The sequence below is a fragment of the Notechis scutatus genome, chromosome 5 (genome assembly GCF_049901735.1).
Source record: "Notechis scutatus isolate UNSWTSFEM ecotype Mainland chromosome 5, rNotScu1.2, whole genome shotgun sequence".
Classification (NCBI taxonomy): Eukaryota; Metazoa; Chordata; class Lepidosauria; order Squamata; family Elapidae; genus Notechis; species Notechis scutatus.
In genome coordinates this window covers 79,964,693-79,988,342 of record NC_142013.1, presented here as the reverse complement: position 1 = coordinate 79,988,342, position 23,650 = coordinate 79,964,693, and the positions used below count along the sequence as shown (strand labels likewise).

At 36.1% G+C, this 23,650-nt stretch overlaps 1 protein-coding gene across 1 annotated transcript in view; it reads left to right on the top strand.

The window, feature by feature from the left end:
- The window catches only part of GABRG3 (gamma-aminobutyric acid type A receptor subunit gamma3), a 420,264-nt gene that overhangs the window by 2,997 nt on the left and 393,617 nt on the right, over positions 1-23,650 (top strand). Inside the window, exon 2 of the mRNA XM_087967117.1 lies at positions 9,572-9,720. Within this exon, the coding sequence (XP_087823243.1) occupies positions 9,572-9,720 (149 nt within the window). The remainder of the gene's footprint in view (positions 1-9,571; positions 9,721-23,650) is intronic.

Genomic DNA, 23,650 nt, shown 5'->3' with positions numbered 1-23,650 from the left:
GAGAGAGATGTCTGAGGACACACTGAAGCAAAATATTAGTCTACTTCTTTTACAGGCATACGTTTGAGATTTCAGATAAACATTAAATGAGGTAGATCCATCATATGGAGATCCCAAGATCAGGAAACACTGATATGATCACAGAAGCGATTGGCAGATCTAATTCTCGGAATAAACATGGCAGGAGGATGGTTGCTGCAAAAGATTATCACAGTTTATTCCTCTGGAAACCATTACAGCAGATTTTCCATCCAAAAGTTCTTTCTTAATATTCTGTGGCAGATATTGGAACAAGGTGTCAAGCAACCTATTCAATCATCATTTTCAGCAGCAGTTTACCTAAATGGGGCGAGGGCCATTCTTTTAACTCTTCCTTTTCTCCTCTGTAGTTATTGCTGGGTTCTCCGTGTATCTAAATTTACCAACTTTCCACAGAAAGCAAATGTAGCAACTCCAAACTAGAAAGGATGCATGATGCACATCTCCAGATTTTGGTATTTTCTATTGGAGGAAGAGTTGTGCATTCCTAAGAGAAGAATCTGGTTCAAGATGCATTTCTTAATTGATTTTTTTGCAAGCGCAAAGTGGAGAAATAATGGAGAAGTTCACCTGAAGACCTCTTACTGCAGATTGTGTGGGCTGCTTTTTGAGGCTACTCAAATAGCTAAGTTCCTTGCCTAACCTCTAGTTCCATATTCTTAACAAGTCTTTGGGGATAAGAAGTGACGCCATGTAGGTGTTTTCATGGCTAAGATGTGGCAATGCTCAAATCCTGGACTATTAATGCTAGCTTTAAAACTGATTGTTGCAGCTAGGAAACAGTTTTCGGGATGCTTCAGCTTGGTAGTGCATTCAAGAATCCATCTTCTCTCCTGTTCCCACTTTTCTGGTTCCTAACAGGTCTGGAGTCATATTTGTATGATAAATACATACATCAACCCAACCCAACTGCAGTGAATTAACACCTGAAGTTTAAATGTTCCCAGCCCTCTTATATCAGGGCTCTGATGGACCAGACAAATAACACTTTTGTCTATCAAATGCTCTGTTTGTTTGTTTTTTTGTTTGTTTACAGACAAGACTACTTTTCTTATTATTCTTATTTTTTATCTTCCTATCAGTTGGAAATTGAGTTTTTGCCAAACATGTAGCTTTCATTACAAAATAGAAATGGGTGTGAAATTTGATGCATTTGAGTTTCAAAATAAAATCATTTGGTGATGTATGTGTGGAAATTTGGAACACAAGTATAGTAAGAAACCGCAATTTTCCAAGAGTACAGTATGATTTATGATAGCAACCCTGCAAATGAAGTACATTAGGAGAAACAGCAAGTATGCAAAAATTTATGTATTAGGGAAAACGATGGAGAAAACGCAAGCATTAAAGAAAAGTATGCATATGCATTCATATTCATTCAAACTTTTGGGGGGCATGTTTGCAACTTTAGACCTAAATTACTGTTGATGAGTTCTGTGAAAATGACATCAGATAACAGAATAACAGACTTGGAGACCTTCTAGTCCAACCTCATATACCATTTCAGACAATTGTTATCCAATCTCTTCTTTAAAAACCCACTGTGTGTTGGAGCATCCACAACTTCTGGAGGCAAATTATTCCACTGATTAATTGTTCTAACTGTCAGAACAATTACTCCTTAGTTCTAGGTTGCTTCTCTCCTTGATTAGTTTCCACCCATTGCTTCTTGTTCTGCCTTCAAATACTTTGGAGAATATCTTCACCCCCTCTCTTTGTGGCAACCCCTGAGATCTTGGAACGCTGCTGTCACATTACCCCTAGTCCTTCTTTTCATTAAACTAGACATACCCAATTCCTGCAACTGTTCTTTATACAGTATGTTTTAGCCTCCAGTCTCCTAATCATCTTTGTTGCTTTTCTCTGTACTCCTTCTAAAGTCTCAACATCTTTTCTACATCGTGGCGACCAAAACAAAATTGCCCCTTCCTTGTTAGAGCATGGCAAAGTATTTGACCAAGTTTATGAGATGATCTAACGTCCAAGTCATCTAAGACAGTGGATATTGTTCCCACATTCTCTGGCAATGGAATCTACACTGTTTAATGAATATTCTTGAGTACTAGAATAAACACAAATTGTCCTCTGTATGGACTTGCCACATATTCTGTTTATGTTTACACCGCCATCCTCTTCTTGACTGAAAAGCCCTTAAAAACATCTTCCACAATATTCCACCTTCTGTTCGATTTGCTCTTTTCTATACCTTTTCTACTCTGTCCCATGTGATGGGATGATTAGAGCTTTACATGATCACCCAGATGCAGTGAAACCACATATTTGTATGAACAGAGGAAGTGACTAACCTTTTTATTTCCAACTCCTTCCCAATAATTTTGGAGACAAATGTTTCTTTTGTATCCCCACTGCACAATGAATTGAGATTTGCAGCTTACTATCCCAGCCCCATGATCTTTTTATGTTGCAGTCCTGTCTGATTATCACCACAGGGGCTTCTTCCCAAAATTTAAAACCCTTTTGCATTACATCAAATCTAATTTTGTTGGCCCAGATAAGTCCTTTAATTCTGGTTTAGAGATGCTGCTAAGATGGGCTAAGCTTGGGTTGACTGGTTTCAAATGACAGTCTAGAACATAAATACTGATTTTGTAGTAATCTAGACTTGATTTGGCCAACATACTCATAGAAGATAGAACATAGAATAATAGAATTGGAAGGGACCTTGGAGATACTCTAGTCCAACCTCCTGCTCAAGCAGGAGACCCTATATCATTTCAGACAAATGGTTGTCCAGTCTCTGTGTGGAATCCTCCAGTAAAAGAGCACCCACAACTTCTGAAGGCAAACTACTCCATTGGTTAGTTGCTCTCTAATTTTCTCCTGAACTCTAGAGTCCTTCTCTGCTTGGTTAGTTTCCAGCAAGCCACATTAAGACTTACTAGAATGCATGACCATAGACATTCTTCATATCACTGTCTTCTGATTTTGTCACAAATGAAATAATAATTGGTTCATTTGTAATACAGATGCTTAAGAGAGATTCTTCACACCATTCAACTGGTTGCTTGGTTTCTCTTCCTTAATTAGTTACCGGATCATGGAAGACCGATTCTCTTATCTGATGGCTTTGGAATCCTGATGAGAAATTAATTTGTAATGAGTAGTGATAGTTAATGATCAGCCTTTTGAGTCAGCATCTTGCAAGCAACATGTATTAGTTGTGTCTAAAGTCTGCAGTTTGATTAGGGATCACTATGAATCATATAATTATGTCCATTTTTTGAAATAAGTACAAAGTTTTCTTGGTTTATACTAGGGTTACTTTCCCTGATAATCCTGCATAAAACAAAACAACGAACTCACAGAAAAACAGGGTAGCAGGGTATGGTATCAATTTTTAAAAAATTCAAACACATTAAAAATGTGTTCATAATTGGTAAACCCTTGTGCTACATTGTTCAAACATGTTTCATTTCTTCTCTCATGTTGTATGGATGGTAAAAGCATTTCTCCACTTATTCTATTGCATGCAAGTATCATAACAGACAAGAGACAAAACTGCATGACACATTTTATTAGCATTCTTTCTTATGTTGCGCATAGTAAATTTCCCCAGATTAAAACTCATCCTAAATCTGAAAATCCTTCAGTTTTGGGGTAAGGAAAAAGCACTGTTGTGGTTTACAGATTTTGTGAATTTTGTGAATGGTTTACAGATTTTGTGTGTGAAATTATTTTTATGTAGTTTATTATTTGGCTAAGAATTTGGTTTCTGTAAAAAAAAAATATGGAAGCATGGTTCATTTGCACCAGAGATCTGGAAACATATCAAAACTTCTTCCCACCAAAACTACCTGAAGACTTTCTCAACAAAACAAAAGATGCTGAAAAGTAAATGGAGACAGCCAGGGGTGGGATTCAATTATTTTAACAACCGGTTCTGTGGGCATGGCTTAGTTGGTGGGTATGGCTTGGTGGTAATGTCACTGTCTGGGCATGGCCAACTCAATATCACTCACATCGAGGCACGCATCTCCTTGTCTGGCCTCTCATGAGTGTGGGGATGCTGCAACAGTCATAAGTGTGAAAAATGGGCATAAGTCACTTTTTTCAGTGCCATTATAACTTTGAATGGTCACTCCACACAAGCAAAGTACCGGCAAAGGAGGGAAAAAAAACTCCAGAGAAGTTCCTGAGACAGGAAGTCTAGTCCTGCCAAGAACGTAATAAGGGTTAACGGAGAGGCAGTTTCTGTAAGCAACAGCAGAAATGTTTCCTTCCTGCCTTCCTTACAAGATTAGGTCAGTAATTTCTTCTAACAACCTAACAATCTGTTCTAGCGAATAGGTGTGAACCTGTAGAATCCCACCCCTGGAGACAGCACACACAAGTAGAACCATAGCACAACATTATGATAAATGTTGTGAGCAAGAGCAGAAATGGGTTTTGTTGGGAAAATCTTAGGTGGTTTTGGTGGGAAGAAGTTTTAGTATGTTTCTAGATCACTGGTGCAAATTAACCACTCCATCATTTGCATAATAGCAATTTATTTTCACAGAAAGCAAATTCTTAGCCAAATGATAAAGCACATAAAAGTGAATTCACACCATAGGAAAACCTGTAAAACATAACAGTGCTCTGAGAAAGTGAAAATAACGACAGTCTGCACATGTTTTGATCTTTAAAATTCTATAGCAACTCTTAATTTTCCTATTAATTGAATTAAATTAACCTTCTTTAAGCCTGGGTGGAGAGTCAGTGGTCTTCCAAATGCTTTGGATTCCAATTCCCATGGTCCCCAGATAGGACAATTAGGGAGTGACGGGAGTTGTAGATCTTAAAGTCATCTCAATTCAATTAGAGGGTGTCTTGATTACAGCTCAAGATACAAATTGAAGTATGTTTTTTTCTTTCCTCCTAAAACCAATGATGAAAATGAAAGTTGAGTTAATTCATTCTCTTCCCCATCCACCCACATATAAAATCTGGCAACAGTTCACAGCCATTAAAGAAAACCTGAAATATTTGTCATGAATGCAGATATACTGTTATATTCCCCTCCTCCATGCATAATTTACAGCAGTCATTTCAACTGCCAATTTCAGTGCATTGTGGTGATTTTAAAGACTTAATATTCACAGTGCAGAAAGAGCCGAAGGAACATTTGACCCTGAGTGGATAAGAACAGATAGAAAGATAGAAATAGAAAGGATGAAGGATGTGCATTTATTTTTAATTATTTAGGATGTTATTACTCTGTAGTTTTTCTCCTTTTTTAAGTTTTACGGGAAAAGCACCCAGACATTGTAGCCGTTTTTTCATACCCCCCCCCCTTTCTCCCAGTTAGAATACGTGATGTACTTTCACATATTGCTTTTTTTTCTTATCACAACCTATCAAATAGAAAAGACAAAACACAGCACAGTGTTTTTGTTTTGGTTACGTTATAATATCTCCTCATAACATATACTGCATGCACAGCTACTTCATTTTTATCTAGTTAGTTAGTTGTTTACAATATTTAGACAGCTCCAATCAAAAAGACTCCAGCTGGTGTGCAACAGGGAAAAACAACAATCTAGTGACCAACTCTTTAAAACATTACACTCAGTCTACAATCACACTATTAGCCAATACATTGACAGTTACCCTGACTAATCATCTGAGTGCCACATTCCATTCTACTTGAGCATCTGTGCCATCTTCAAAGGAAGCTCCCATAGTCCAGTCAGGGAATGATATCTAGAATCACAGAAAACATGCATGAATGATATGCAGCAATTACAGAATTTAAGGCTCAGCAGCATACATTGTTGGTTTTTATACCCAAGAAATTTCCTTCCTTAGTTGCTCTTCCTCTTTGTTGCTGGGCTTTTAAAAAGATCCAACATGGATTTTTTTTTCCAGTTTTGAATGTCACTAAAATTTCAATCAAGTAATAGAAAGTGTAGGGATAATTGGTTGCTCAGTAACTTCTAAATACATTGTTTTCTCTTTTTGAATCAAAACTAGCCCTTCAACTGACCCAAGTTATAAAAAAAAATTCAGAATTGTTGTTTCTACAGCATAGAATAAATATTTGGTTGTGGATCGAGCCTTGACTTCTTGAAGATAAATCTATCACAAGAAAACCAGGATGGAACTTAAACTTCAGGAATCTAGTACAGATAGTCCTTGACTTACAACAATTCATTTAGTGACTGTTCAAAGTTACAATGGCACTGAAAAAAGTTGACTTATGGCCAGTTTTCACACTTATGACCATTGCACATCCCCATGGTCATGTGATTTACATTCAGATGTTTGACAACTGGTTCATATTTGCGACTGTTGGAGTGTCCTGGGGTCATATGATCACCTTTTGTGACTTTCTGGCAAGTAAAGTTGATAGGAAAGCTAAATTCAGTTCACAACAGTGCAAGTAATTGAATGACTGCAGTGATTCACTTAACAAATGTGGCAAGGAATCATAAAACAGGGCAAAAAACACTTAGCAAATTTATTTTAAAATTTAGTATAAATTTTGGGCTCAATTGTGGTCATAAGTTGAGGACCACCTGTACTTAAGAAATGTTAGATTTTAGACTACACAATCTTACCTGAACTTGAAGATTTTCCCCCCTTTAAATAGCATGTTTTATTGTCACCTGTATCTATTCTATTAGGATCCATCCCTTTTGGCATCTGCAGAGGAAGAATCAAATTGATGTTGCACGAACACTCAAAATGATCAGAGAGTGTGGTAGGATGTCATAGTTTTGTTTTCATCATTCTTTGTGATGAAAGCACAAAGATATTGCAGCTGCTGCAGCTTTTCCCCTGACTTATTTTGAGTGCTTCTGTTGTGGTTAGCTGGCAGCAGGTGCGGAAGGCTGAGAAGAGTGAGGACTCAGATGAGGTGCCAGGACCATTAGGGAGTGGACTGCTGCCTTCAGAGATTGTGGGGCTGGCAGCAGCGATGAGGAGGTTCCCGAGGAGCCTGTGCCAAGTGCGTGTGCACGCAGGGCTGCTCACAGGAAAGAGCAGCTGCAGCAGCATGGGTGACTCGAGAGTAAGGCTGCAAGGTAATGGCCCCTCTTTCAAGAAGATAAAAGCCAGCTGTGAATCAGACGTTCTTTGCAGGAAGCAAAGACGTTTTGACACTCGAGCCTCGTGGACATTCCAGTATCTTAAGTTGGTATTTGAAGACTCTTGTATTGTAAAATATTTCTAGATCACCTTATCTGTTATTCTTGGCAGCCTCGCACAGTTTTGGCGAGGCTCATGCTTATCAAAGTTAATTAGTTTGCAGCAGCCTTTTAACTGGGGATTCGTAAGAATCATTAAAAGGTTTCTGTTCCCTTTGGTTTGTGCTTGTTTTATTGGAAAAGGGTTTGGGTCAGAACAGCTTCAAAGTTTGATACTGAATGCAAGTAAGGATTTTCTGGGCCAAAGTAGGCTTAAGATACTGCTTTGCCAGAACTGCTCAGAACCCAAACTTATTGAAGTAGAATTGGAATGGCTCCATCTGAATACAAATTGAATTTATCTTGTATCCTCTAATAAGTCATTCCAGCAAGAAAAATAATTCAGCTAATGTGTCTTGACAAATCACGGATGTCAGCATTTGAAATGAAACAGGCATAGGAAGAGTTAGGAGTGGTATTCAGCAGGTTCTGACCAGTTCTGGAGAACTGGTAGCGGAAATTTTGAGTAGTTTGGAGAACCGATAAGTACCACCTCTGGTTGGCCCCGCCCCCATCTATTCACTGCCTCCCAAGTTCCAGCTGATTGGAGTCCCAGCTGATCAGCTGGGTCTTCTTTTGTTGCCCTGCACAGGAGAATGGAGATGGAAAGCAGGTTAGTGAGGTGGAGAGGGAATGGGATTTTGCAGTGACCTTCCCCTGCCATGCCCACCAAGCCCTGCCCCACCCACCAAGCCATGCCCACAGAACCGGTAGTAAAAAAAAATTGAATGCCACCACTGGAGTGACCCACTAAGTGCCATGAGAAACAAATTACAGCTTCCTTCGACTTTTATTTTAGTTCAAATATTGAAGATGCACTCATTTAACTTAGTACTAATACAGCTCTCAGAATAAGTAATTTAACTTAGGCGGCACTCATATTTGGTTGCTTGCTGGTGCTTGTATAAATTAAATTAAGCTGTAGCAAACTCTCAGATGCAATGAGAAATGGCAAAATATGAAAAAAAAATTAACTTGTGGAGAGGTAGGCAAAAAGGATGAAATTAAGGGAAAAAAATCACAGTAACAAGACCAGGCTTTTATGGTGGTGTGCATAAATGAAGCCAGAAGTTGTTCATTCTACTCATAAATAGTCATTCTGGGAATGTTTGGCTTTATTTCTCCTTTTTATAAAATATAACCCATCTTTCTGAAATATAAATCAGATTGCTTATACTTTCAAAAAAGCATGGGAAGCTACCTTATTCCAAACCAGCTTTTCTACTCCAATTATGCGTGACATGTAATACTCTAAATCAGAGCTGTCAAAACTCCCGGCCTGTGGGCCAAATGTGTCACATGCTGGACACACACATGCCCAGTTTAGTGAAGGGGGAAAATATGTCACGTAACACAGATATGTCATGTGACGCTGTGAGTTTGACACCCCTGCTCTAAATGTTGCTAAACTTGAATACCGTGGAGTAGTCAAGAATAAGTAATCCCAGTCCAACAACAATGCAAGACCTACAAGCTTTCCTTCTAGGATTTTAACCAAAATGAGAATTTCCTCTCTTATTCAACTACCAGATTCTTTGAACTAAAATACCGACTGAACTTGCAAACATCCACATTAATGCATATGATCCCTCCCCAGCTGCATAATGGAATGGTTTTGTATCAAAATATTCTTTATGTCTTCCTGCTTTCTGAAAGTTGTGGAAGTGGTAGAATCAAACTTGGCACTTCAAAATTTCTGGTGTCAATTCAGTTTTTCAGTACCTAGTGCTCCAGTTGAAAATTTATATTGCTAAAAAAAATATAAAGTTTTGAAAAAAGCCAATCTAATTTGAGTGCATACACTGTAGGCCTACACTTCATGATTCTGGAAGAAAGCTGAATTTGCTAAGTTAAGAAGGCTGGGAGTTTTAGTCAGTTACAAGAGCTTTATCCCCAAATTTCTTGCCAAGGCTTCTTTGCATAGAAGATATAAAATAATTTAAAATGGGACTAAAATGACAAGATTTTGCATTTGAATGTTTTATATTATAATATTTGCAGATAAAATGCTGTATTCGAAGTTTTCTAGACTGCTCTATTGTCCCTGTGTGCTACAACTTCAAAAATGTAAATGGAGGCATCACGTATAATTTGTTTAAATGACATTTATTTATTCCTAAATCTGTGATCTGGTGGACAAATATTGATGTAAACATATGCAATTATTTTTAATAGAGTGCTCTTTTAGCCTTCAGCCTTCCAGAATAGGCATGGGTATGACGAACTAACTTGTTTTTAACCTAATAATAAAAAACACATTCACATGAAGGATTTTCTCAGCTTTCTCAGCTTTTATTTGTGTATGGCGTGTAATTTACATGATTTTAAATTATTTTAAATTGCAGTTCAAGAAAGGTGGAAGAGGATGACTTTGATGATTTTACAACAAACCAAAAATGGGTAATGTCTCCAAAAGCTCATGATAGTGATGTGACACTGTTGTTAAACAAGTTACTGAAAGAATATGATAAAAAGCTGCGACCTGATATTGGAAGTAAGTGTTTTTTCTTTCTAATTTCTATGAAGAAGACTATGAATACTTACATATCTAATTGCAGATAGTTATTCTCATTATAATGATCAATCACCATGATCTGAAAAGTATACTTATTGGTGGAGTTTTGCTTCTGTCTGATTAGATCTAGTATGGTAGTATAAAGCTTCAAGTATCACAATAAGGAAATATGCTGTACATTTAAATATAAACTAAGTAACTCATTATATAATAGTTTAATTATTTATTCATCTACATTTACATTGTGAATATTGTAAGTTTTAATTTCAACTCCATCTCCAGCATACTCCAAAATTATGCTATTATGATTGAAAGTATGTTTTAAAAAGTCCATGAAATGGACATTGAATTTAGCCTAATTTTTTGAATGTAAGATGAACGTGATAAAAACTCTCAAGAATGAGCATCTGGTAGTTCTCTGGAAGTTGACAGAATACATTTTCCATTATCCTGGATATTAACCGTTCATCTTACAGTTGATGCTAATAATATTTGAAAGGCCAGAGGTAGCCCATAACTGGTAGACAAGAATAAAATGGACACTGTGAGTATACTATTGATACAGATCATTTTTAAAGTTCTATTAATTAAATTAAACTGGTAGAAGTTAAACACTGATGTGCAATTTAACCACAATATTTATTATGAGGATATAGAAATGGGCATTAGTGTAAAGCCCCTTTAAAAACTGTTAGGTAAATTTGCCGAAGCTAAGAGTTTTCTCTGCAAATATTAATGATAATGAAGAATGGCACTTGGTTTTAGAAGTAATATATCTGTATAACAAAGTATGCGGAAGCACAGCTCCTTTTCATTCTTTGCCACTTGGGAGGTAGCTATATTAATCAAAAGCAAAAAAAACAAAAAACAGGCTTATGACAGCTTAAACATTCAGGGTTACTATAATATGAGCATTTAAGGGCTGATAATATTTCATCAAATGCAGGATGTGTTACCCTCTATTGACAGAAGTATTTGCATAATATATATATGCACATACATAGATATATAGAGGGGGGGGCAGAATGGGGAGAGGGAGAAATATGTTATGATTATATATGAAAAGCTGAAGATATGCAAGACAGCTATTGCAAACACTTTTTGAAAAAGGGTTGATTGGAGCATTGAATTATTTGTTTTTCACTGTTTTTTCCTACTAGTAACCTCTGTCCCTGTCCAAGTCATATTCTCGTGTATAATTTGCTCTGATTAGTTGATTATAAAGATCAGGCTTTTCATTTTCATTTTGGGAAGTTATCTCTTTGCAAACCTGTTTTGATCGTGATTTGGCAGCCTAGCAAGGATAACAACAATAATGTTGTTCATGAAATGCTTTGGCTAAAGAAATCTGAGTTTATTGGGCCCAAGAAAGAATAGCTTTAAAATCTTTTCCACTAATGTGATAAAAAGGATAGATTAACACAGTTTTCCACTGAACTGTCTTCTTCTTACAGTCTCTGGTTAGAATACAGTGGTTAGAATACAGTATTGCAGGCCTATTCTGGCACTGCCAGCAGTTTGATCCTGACTGGCTCAAGGTTGACTCAGCCTTCCATCCTTCCAAGGTCAGTAAAATGAGGACCCAGACTGTTGTGGGCAGTATGCTGAGTCTGTAAACCACTTAGAGAGGGCTTTAAAGCACTATGAAGCAGTATATGAGTCTAAGTGATATTGCTATTGTTTACTTCTGGCCAATTGTTGGCTTATCAGACCATGTGCTGCAGTAATAAAGATCTGTGCCATACCTGAAAAAGACTCCAATTCCATCTGTATTCCAGATCTCCTCTAACTATTACAGAATTACCGATTGCATCCAGAAGATCAGGTCTCAATACTTGTTCATTTTTCACTTGTTGTGGCCATAATGTGGCCAGCAGTACTCTTTATTTTCTATTCTGGCAAGCAGGCCAGTTCATTGATTGATTGATTGATAGACAGACAGACAGACAGACAGAATTCTTTATTGGCCAAGTGTGATTGGACACACAAGAAATTTGTCTTGGTGCATATGCTCTCAGTGTACATAAAAGGAAAGATACATTCATCAAGAGTCAAGAATAATAAGGTACATCACGTAATAGGGTACAGACAGGTACCCTATAGGATAGACAGAAAGAGGATAGATGGATAATTAGATGGATGCACAAACGGACATACACACAGATACAGGCATTGGAATATTATTTTAAAGGTAACTATATTATCCAGTGGAAGTACACTTCAGCTGTTGATGATTGTGGTTGAACTTAAATATTTGATTCCATATGGCTTGAAAAGAACCTTTCTTTAAAACAAAACAATCAGCTTCTCTTAGGGAAAATGTTGGGGCTATTACCTAGCCTCTGGTTTGTGAAATGACCACCAACAATAAAAATCCTGTATTTTGCATTGTTTAAAATCTCACAAATTGTGTGTATGCAATGTCTCTCTGTGTGTGCATGTGCATTTGCTGTGTTAATACAGCATATATTCATAATTCTGTTAACAGCTTATGCATCTCATGCAAGTGATAACTGTTTTTGGATAGACTTAAGGCAAAACCCAAAGCTTTCTCCTAGAGAAAATGGGGTGGTGTAAACAAGTTTTAAAAATAGGAAAGAAAACCAAACATGAATTGGTTCATGAGGAATGGATATATTTAGTATTGCTCTTAGGCTACGATGTTCTTCCATCAAAGTAATATTTGTCCCCACTCTCTAGGCTTTCAAAAAAGGAACCAGGAATCAATTTATTGAGCTTGACCTTTTAAATTGCTTTAGATGGTTCTCACATTTTAAAAGGCTTTTGTTATTGTTTTCCAGGACTTTGCTTACTATTCACAGCTTTGGAGAAAAGATAGCATAGAACCATTATTAATAAATAAAACCAATAAAGAATTAAAGAGAAAAATGTCTTGTGAGAATGAAAACTAGAATTCTAGCAACAGCAGTGTAGTCAGATTGTGAATGCTCTTCTAACTGTTTAGCAATTAGATATGAAGCAAGCTGACATTTTTCTCAGATAATCAAATTAATGGGGCCAAATGACAATGTTCAAACAGAATTCAGGGAAGCTATTATTTTTCAAGAACACAGAAAACTGGAACAAATTCAGTAATTCTTAAGTGTAATGTGATTATTATTATTTTTTGGCTTTAATTTAGCTCAGGATAAAATGAACTATTTATTGCTGAAAAGCAATCAGTGATATTTGTATTTGCATGTGTTTTGTGTTTGAAACTATGGTGGGGAAGGTTTTTAGATTTTTATATGTGTATGAGAAAGAATTGGATGTTAGACATATAATGTCATTGGTAGTTTGTTATTAAACTCTATCTCTTCTACGAAATGGCCATTTTATTTGGCTTGTAAAAATGTAGTGTTTTTAATGCCAAGGAATAACTATCTGTTGTGGTTAGCCGGCAGCAGGTGCGGATGGTGGAGGAGAGTGAGGACTTGGATGAGGGGCCGGGATCATCAGGGAGTGGACTGCTGCCTTCAGGGATTGTGGAGGCTGGCAGCAGTGATGAGGAGGTTCTGGAGGAGCCTGTGCCAAGTGCATGTGAGCGCAGGATGATTCATAGAAGAGAACAGCTGGAGCAGCACAAGTGACTTGGGAGTAAGGATGCAACATAATGGCCCCTCCCTCCAGGGAATATAAGCCTGGTTTCAAAAGGTTTTTGCCTCTGCAGAAGGCAAAAACATTCTAAGGACCCAGCATTGTGTGTAGAGACTCTGGCTTATCTGAAGAATTCTGTCAAGGCTTTTCTGGTTGGACTAATTGGCTGCAAGCCATCTTTTATCGACAAAGAAGTTTACTTGTAGATTAAAGCTGTGAAGGTTTGAATTGCTGAGTTTGTTTGAGATTTTCTTGCTGGTAACAGGGTTGGGTCAGAACACTATCTTAGCATTATATTTATGAGTGAACTGGCTTCACAACAGTTAATATTCTTCTATGTCAGAATATGCAGTGCCAGACTCTGCCAGAGCTTTTTAACACCAGCTTTCGAAGCTTTAACAATAACACAGTTCACACCCAGTAGGAAGACTTGCAACAAAATTTTAAGAGCGATATCTTAGTATATTATATATAGCCTGCCTTTCAGGCCACTAACTTGAAAATAGATTATTTCCTACATATAAGCAGCTAAACTGTTCAGTTCTGATGTTACAGCAAATAATCAAGTCACAGTGAATGTCAGTAAGGTGACTTACAGCCATATATTTTTCCTAATATTTAAATATCATTTGTTAGGAACATAATTCTTACTATATCAAAGCATGGATTTATAAATCTGGGCTTAGACTGAAGAGATAATTGGCCTCTTGTCTATTCTAATATTGTTCCAGGCAGCATTAAGATTCTTAAATAGTTCTACAAAACTGCAGCTAGTTTTTCTGCTGATTGAGTATATGCAATTAAGTTAGTACTTACTCTTAGTAAACATACAAATAGATCTTCTCCAGAATGATCTCTCACCAATCTGGCCCTTCAAGTCTTAGCAGTGCATCCATGAACATACTTTACTTCTTATATATTCCTATAACAATTCTACAAGAATATTTATCCTGGCAGTTTTGTTGAATTCATAGAAGCAAAATTTGTCCTTGAGGAATTCAGTATCCTTCTATTTATTTATTTTTGAAGGATAGAGTATGACAATAAATATTTATTGCATCTTTATTACAGATTTATGGAGTATTATATATTATGCTTAGAAACCTATACCATTCTGGATAAATGGTTGCCCAGTTATACTTAGACTGGCCAATTTCTTAATCTTTCATCTAGAAACTTGGCTAATTTGTTGCAATCCTATATGAATATTTCTGGAATAGATGTGGATAGATGATGTTAGATAGATAGATAGATAGATAGATAGATAGATAGATAGATAGATAGATAGATAGATAATCATGAAAGAAGCAAAGATGTGAAAAGAAGAGCAAGTTAGTTCAAAATCTTATACACCCAAAAGGTATAGAATTGCTTAGTATATTTTTAAGGGATTTCTGTGGTCTCATTGCCATGATAATAAAGCATAAAGCCTGGCAACCTTTTAAAATTATGGGATAGACAACTGGCAGATCTTCATTGGGCTCAGAACTCAATAGGGAATACTAAGGCTGTAGACTAGATGAGGAAGCTGAAAACGCACCCCAAATAAAATCATAGCAAACTGATTCCATATTATTATTAAAAAATCCTAGAGTGAAAATTGACTTGAAGGAATCAGAATTTAGAAGATGCCATACCAACAAAATGCGAAGTTGGCCTTCAATCCAGACTTTGGGTCCTGTGGTATTTCAATATTTATGCTATGACTACATCAATAGAAAAGTTCAGGAATTCAGAGGTAGCTATATTGACTTCTTTTACCAAAGAAAGTATCTACATTCATTGCTGACTGGAAACAGCTCATGGACTTTTAGTGTGGAAAAAATGAACTTATGATTTATGGTTTGGATGATTAGACAGACTAGATTATATAAAGAGAGTGAATTGTAACCATAGAGTAAAAGTAAATTTATAATTGTATTTATAATTGCTATAAAGAAGATTGGAAGCTACTTCTTTGTACATTTATTTTCCTTTTCCCTACCCCCTTCTTGTACTTTCAACTCTCTTTGATTTCTTCCTTGTTCTTACTCTGTATTAGTTTCTGCTAGTTTTTATCTTTCTTTACAAAAATCTATCTGATATCTATCTATCATCTGTCTATCTATCTATCTATCTATCTATCTATCTATCTATCTATCTATCTATCTATCTATCTATCATCTTCATCTAAAACTATGCTTTACTTGTTATTGGGTGGTTGAGATGCAAATGACTTAAATATGAGGTCAGGTTACTATTTTCTTCTTATAAGCAAATTGCTAGTTGGTAAAGTTCAGATATAGGAGCACTTTAAAAATCTGCATGAATGGAATGTCAATGACAATAGCCAGAAAAAGGAACACAATGATTTCTTACTGAAGAACTAATCACTCTGCAAGACTGACCTCCTATGGTAGAGGACTCATGGTTTCAAAACCTCTTTTCCAAAGACTTTTGGCTCTTCCTTTTCTAGTCCTGCCTTTCCCCCCTTGGATTGTAGCTTTTAAATTTGTGTTACCACTACCTTGTAAGGACACCATCGCCCCTACCTTGATGTGTGGTAGAGATGGGAGTTCTTCGATTCCTTTAGACAATTAATAGATAAGCTGAGAAAAGCTATATACCACCTTCTGGCCTTATAGCAGCAAGATAATTAAAAACAGCAAAAATAATTAAAAAGATAAAAACACATTTTAGCATTAAATATTAAATGCAGATTTTTTTTTTTACCATATGGCATGGGAGTCTACAATGATTTTTACACCAGAATAGCTCTGGCAGCCTAAGATTGCTAGTTCATTTTGTTCACGCTTGCGCACTACCCATGGTACACCACGGGGGGCAAACTAGCTTTGCACTGGTTGGCTAGCAGCATTCAGGGCTTTCTTCTGCTGACCTCTCCTTGCAGGTTCAGTGGTTAGTTCTTCATGGAATGCTGCTAGCTTTTCCACTGGAGTGGTTCCTATTTATCTACTTGCATTTTTATATGCTTTCAAACTGCTAAGTGGGCAGGAACTAAGGGCAAATAATGGGAGCTCAGTCCACCACACAGTACCATGGGCTCGAACCATCTCTGACTGACAAATCCAGTGTCTTTAAGCTGCTGTGCCACTGCACCTCCGGAAAGCAGATAATAAGTGTTGGAAAATATAAATCAGTTTTTCAATCTGGCTGTCCGGCAGCTGCAAATAAATAGAAAGCAGCAGCCAAAAGAGTACATCAGAATATATAAAAGTAAGTAGAAGAATTCTGACTCACAATTGGACAGTGTTCTGCTATGCCCACTTTGGAAAATAGAAGATGGCCCAGTTTAGTAATTCAGGTTACAAAGAAACAATAGCAACAAAGCCCCACTTCAAGGTCAAAATTCTTGTATTCATACATGGATGAAAGAAACTGACATTAAACATCCTCTACAATTTGGAACAGAAAGAAATAGAATTACTCACTAGCACATGCAACAAAGTGCTCTGTTGAGTTTTTCTTAGATTTTTACATGAAAATAGAAGCTACCTCCGTTTCAGTCACCTGAAAATCCCTTCTTCATGGAATTTCTGAGGCTGGGTGAGAATAATCAGCTTTCTTTCTTCACTAGTAATCACCTTCTTTTTCCATTCCCTCAGAGATTTGTCTGCATTCTCCTAATTTAATAAAGCTACTCCTATCTAGGAAGATGGAAGGAATTCATAAGAGTTCATGTCCTCTCATACTCCATGTTAACTGAAACACATATGTTGTGTCTATCAATTAGAATAACCCATTGTGGTGTCAAGTTTGAAACCTGCCTTTCACAACAACGCGGGTGGATAAATGACTTATGATATTGATAACATTATTTATAAACTCTCTCTCCTACTGATTAAATCTAATTTTGTTTACCTCAAAACAAAACCACAGTTGAGTCCAAAATTTCCAATGCTGAGGGAGACAGTTGTATTATGCAGTTTTGTCCCATTTTGCAACCTTTCTTGCCAGTTGTTAAGTGAATCACTGCAGTTGTTCAGTTAGTCACATGACCATTAAATCAATCTGGCTTCCTCATTGAATCAGAAGGTTGCAAAAGGTGATCACATGACTCCCAGGGCACTGCAACCATCATAAATACAAAACAAGTTACCAAGCATCTGAATATCACCATGGGATGCTGCAATGGTCATAAGTGTGAAAAATAGTCATAAGTCAACTTTTCAGTGCCATTGTAACCTTGAACAGGTACTAAATGAATGAATGTACGTTGAGGACAACTTGTACCTCAGACCTTAAACATATGAAACAACAGGGATAATGTCTAGAGCATGGGTGTCAAACTCGATCGTGTCACATGATGTCACGTGATGTATTGTGACTTTTTTGCCTTTGCGGAGCCAGAGATGTTGTGTCCTGCATGTGATACTTCCAGCTCATGGGCTGCTAATTTGATGTCCCTGGGTGGAAAACATCAAAGGAACATGGCTGAAAATAAGCTAGAAGTCCTCTTAAAACAAAGCAATATAACCATAAGGGCCATGGTTTAATTATTTCCAAGGTACCCTACAATTATATTTTTTACAAAGAATTGTGTTTAAAGAGATGGGAAAATAGACAATTTATGAGCTGGACTTGCTGCTCTGAGTGTATTATTGCAAGTGCTTAAAGAGAATGGCATCTAGGCTTAGTGTGAACTCATTTCAAAATGTTTTGTTGACTTATTAACCTTTAAAATGCTCCAGGCTATTCAAGGGTCTCCTTTTCCCATATTACTTTGCTTCTAAGTTCCAGTTATTAATGGAAATCTTGATTAAAGTTCTTCATACCATCAGTAGTTAAATGAATTATAACTGAAGACTGGTCTCATTCAATATTTGGAACTTCTTCACAGAACATTTTGTGTCAGATATTATTTTATTTATCACTCTGGTCCAAGGGTGACATGAATATTATTCAGTTAAAGCAGAAAATGGTGCCTTAATTTTGGACTGCTTGTGTAATTCTTAAAATTTTACTTTATTTTAAAAATATTCTAGTTTAAAGATGGTATTTTATTATAAAAATAATATGCTGTGGTTTAGAAAACACTTCACTTGGATATTCGATGAGAAAAAGAAGATATACATATATTAAAATATTGTCTGTAAAAACATGAGATTTTTTAAAATAGAATAGATATGAAGTCAAATAGTTTTGCAGAATCATGTAATTAAAGCTTCTATTAGAATAATTAAAGTTTCTATATGCATCTAATTATGCCAGTAATATTTAACGTCTAAGAGATTTGATTGAAATATGAGCAAATAAGTGTATACAGAAGTAGTCCACCATATATTCTTTCAAACAACGTTTTATTGGAGTATTTACTTAAACAGTTATTGTACTAAGAACCATAGTGGCACAGTGATTAGAAGGCAGTACTCAGGCTAATTCTGCTGACAGCCAACTGCCAACAATTCAACAGTTCTATTGTCACTGGCTAAAGGTTGACACAGCCTTTTATCCTTCTGAGGTCGGTAAAATGCGGACCCAGATTTTTGGGGACAACATGCTGTCTTTGTAAACTGCTTAGAGAGGGAAGTGTTACATAAGTCTAAGTGCTATTGCTGTTGCTATACTGCTTAAAAATGTCAAAAAAAATAATTGATTTTTGTCAATTTTTTGCAGGGTTTGAAACAAGGTCTGGGTCACAAAACTAGGTCTCAAAGCATTTTTGACTATAGCTTGTAAAGCAGTAACCACAACATAGTTAAATATACACTTATATGTACATGCCTATCAAACTATTTCCATTTAGTTAAGTGTTGATGCTGAATTCAGAAAAAACAAGTGTTAAGTTAAAGAAATTAAATGCAGGAGATAAGAAAAAAGAAAATCTAATTAAATCCTGTTTATATCAACAACATTCAATATTGTTTCCATACCATTCTACCTTGCAAACCACTCTTGTTTTTATCAATTTATATATTACATTTTACATTTCTCACACTCTTTTATTTAGGATCGCATCAACTCCATTCAACCATGATCTCTTTCAAACCATTCATTCTTCCTATATATATTTGGCTACCATTTGGTTCCTACTTACTCTATATGTCCAAACCACTTCAATGTGCTTCAATGTATGTAACACTCATATCTATAGTTAATCTATATGCATCATGTGTCCTAACTTTCCAATTTCATTTCCTGATGATATTTATTATTTCCATATATTTATTCTTCTTAGGACAGTCACATCTTATATATATTCAGCCCATAATATTTTAAATCATCTTTTATAAACCAACTTTCAAAGGCTTGCATTATCTTGATAGTCACTTGACTTTTATCCATGCTTTGATTTTTACTATATCTCTACTGCAGTTACATATTTCTTCACTTATTTTAAATGTTAGTGAAGTTTATATAAAGGTTCACAAATGTATTTATCTACTCTATTTTTTTCTCAGTTCATGTAGAATTTATAAACATTCACTCTATTTACCTTGACAAACACTTTTTTTTTGGTCTATGATATATTAATCAGATTCCTGTGTTGCATCATATAAATTAATATTTGTTGCAAGTAATTTGGATTTTCAGTGGATAGTGCAACATTATCGTGTATGTCCATTTATGTCCTCAGTCAGCACATCTGTGGAATTACAAGTATACATTATCCCATATTTATATGAAGTAGCCATAAACTCACGTTTTTATCCACTCTCTGTTCAATGTTGTATCATTTTCTAAGAAGTCTATTAATTTTTATGCATGTTTTCTTCCATATATGCTACTTTTATGACATTCAGCAACCAACCTTTAATTTCACATTCATAGACATTTTCCATAATTTTCATTTATTTCATATCACTATTTTCATTTATCATGAACACAGTCTAAGTCAATAAACATACAAGGAACTTTTTCACCTCTCATTCATTCATTTATCTGCTGAACAGGAAAAATCTGATTTGTGCATCCTTCACCAATCATAAAATTGCACTGTATTTTCCAAATTTCACTGATTCTTTGTGTGCCTTTTCACTCAGAATTCTGCCAAACATCTTTTCAGGCATACTTAACAAACTAATCCCTTTATAGATTGGAATTCATCCTTGCTACCTTTCCTTTCATGTATGGAAACAATAATGAGAACAATTCTCATTAAACACATTGTTCAGTAATTCCATAACCAAACCATACCTGTGTTTTCTTATATGTCTAGTTACCACATTCTCTTGCTTCATCCTAATCTGATCATTTTTATTCTTAATTTCATTGATTCTACTAAGGTTTGGTGTAGTAGTTAAGGTGCTGATTTAGAAATCAGGAGACTGTGCATTCTAGTCCTGCCTTACGCATGAAAACCAACTAAGAGAGAGGCCATCTCTCTCGCGCTCTTTCTCAGCCCACCCCAACCCAGGGGTGGGATCCAACTAGTGTAACTACCGGTTCGGTGATTTACGATTTGCGCATAAGATCCAGACTATCACTATCAATTTGTTTATCACTAAACAAAATGATTTTTTAAAAAAAATTCTATGATGGGAACTTCACATATATCTGTATAAGTATTGTTTAAAATATTCACTATATTAATGATGTGGTTTATTAATAATTATTAATCTAGTTTTTAGTTAGAATACATTCAACAGCACATATTTAAAATTATTTAACATATCCTAGATAAAAATCATATTGTTTTATATGACATAAAATAGAAAAACTGCATTAAATAATTAAAGAAAGTTTGGATCAAAATACCAGCTTCTCTCTTTGTTTCTCATTTTCACTAAATTGGATTGAGATTTAGTCATTCTTTGGCCTTAAATTAGTTAGTGATTTCAATTTGTCTTTCAGAATTTTGATCTGATCTGATATACATTTAAAAAAAAATGCTATGCAAAGATAGTAGGTTCATCCTTGTGTAGCATAAGTATCTCCAGGTGTGATGCTTCAGATGTTGTTAAATTATTACTCACTATATCACTCATGATTGGTTATCCTAAGTTTTATCTATTAGGAGCAATAATTCAGCAACGTCTGAATGGCAATAAACTTAATAGCGTTAATTTTCAAGTTGGAAGTCACAGTCTTTATAGCACCTATTACTTGACTCAATACTAATTTGCAATTCACTTTCTGAAATTCTTCCCAATATCATAGCAGGATGACTTTGGTATGTCTGGATGAGTCATATCCCTAACACAATTGAAGATTGTTTTTCAGTTTTCAATTATGGCAAAGTCTAATGATATTATTTCAGGACCAACAAGAATGATAGGTCACATTATACGTGTATTTTCATTTTTGAGGAGCATGATTATACTGTTCCTAAATTATTTTCTTTACCTGGCATTTTTGTTCATACTATAGTCATTAAAATGCCAAAAGAGAGAAGAATCTTTTATAATATTGCACTTCCCTTTTAAATGTGTCAAACATACTGCAGTGCTGCTAGTATAATCTGGAAAATACACTTACAAAAGCCTTAATTTGATGTTGAAGCCTTAATCTATCCCTACACGCAGGGGTGGGATTCAAATTTTTTAACAACCGGTTGGGTGGGCGTGGCTTAGTTGGTGGTCATGTGACTGGCTGGGCGTGGTCAACTCAACATCACTCATATTGAGGCACGCATCTCCTTGCCTGGCCTCTCATGACTGTGGGGATGCCGCAACAGTCATAAATGTGAAAAATGGTCAAAAGTCACCTTTTTTCAGTGCCATTGTAACTTTGAATGGTCACTCCACACAAGCAAAGTACCAGCAAAGGAGAAAAAAAAAAACTCCAGAGAAGTTTCAGATACAGGAAATCTAGTCCTGCCAAGAATGTAATAAGGGTTAACAGAGAGGCAGTTTCTGTAAGCAACACCAGAATGTTTCCTTCCTGCCTTCCTTACAGGATTAGGCCAGTAATTTCTTCTAAAAACCGGTTCTCCAAACTTCTTAGAATGTTAACAACCAGTTCTAGTGAATAGGTGCAAACCTGTAGCACCCCACCCCGGCCTACACACATTATTAAGAGCACATACAAATGCACAAAATAGATTGCTGAATAATATCTGCTGCACAGTGTCAATCATCCCAACTTGGTAAATTAGAAAAGAAAGATTCCTGGCCCACGATTAGCCAAATGTATACTTTACTAAAGCCAAAGTGGTTACAGAAGAATCAAAGCTGGATCTGAGAGTTTTGTGCTTAAAAGCTATAGTTAACTTCCCTTGTTCCCAGCCAACCCCCTGGTTATCAGTCAATGTCCAACTGGGTGTTAACAAATCATTTAGGAAATGGGCCCTGTCTTCGGGCACTCCCAGCTCTGCGTTCTTTTAGCGTGACCTTGAGGCTGCTGGTGCTTCTCATGGGATAGTACAGTGTGGTTTGAAGTCTTCTGAGTTCCCTCCCTATGTCCCTATCTCTCCCTCCATTACTGATGTCAGGCTGTCAGCTTGTGATGCCTAGCTTAGCAGAATAGCAGCCATGGCAAACTGCCTCTTTGTCCGGCAATGTAAAGAAAAGAATGTGGAACTAAAAGGAAAAACAAAACCAAGTAAAACACCAGGCTCAAAGGAATATGGAGAAATTATAATAGGGAAATGGATGGATAGAATTCGGAATCAAGTTAATATAACATCTTATTTCACACGGCAGCCAAGTAAATGACTGTAGGTTAAGTTGCAGTCACATTATTTATTTATTTTTAGATGTTTATATTTTTACAAAGCTGCAGCAAATCTGCTTGCCATTAATCCTTTAGGCAGAGGTATAATGGCCTGAGGGATGTGCTAACACAAATCAAAATAGAGCAGGGAACACAATTATATCCCTTACCTCCACATCTGAGTTTCACATATATCAGTTCTCATATCATTGTTTCTTTACCATGCAGACAAATCCAACAGCCCACCCATGTCCCTTACATCCAATTTCTGCAGTGTTTCTATTACTCACGGATGATTCTTTCTGCAACAGTTTTGTTCCAAACTGCTTTCCGTACTTTTTCCACCCACCTTCTACTATGACTCTCACTCTCCACCCAAATCACTTCCTAAAACAAAACAAAACAAAACAAAAAAGCCACCAAAAACAAAACCCAAACCAACCAGCAAGTGAAAAGATGATTTATTTTCCTCTTTATACTCACAAATTGATTTTGATTTCAAAACTGTTATTCTATAAAAAAAAATAAGATTGGAGGAAATAGAGTAATGAATAAAATCATTGCAAGGGAATGTAAGGGAGCAGTAGAAAGTGGAGGAAGGAATAATTTGGTATTGAACAAACACAAATTTATAGTAAATAGGAGACAAAGAAAGAGGTAGCTTTGTGTCTATGTGAGAAGAGAGTTCTAGTGCCATGATGGCGAACCTGTGGCACGT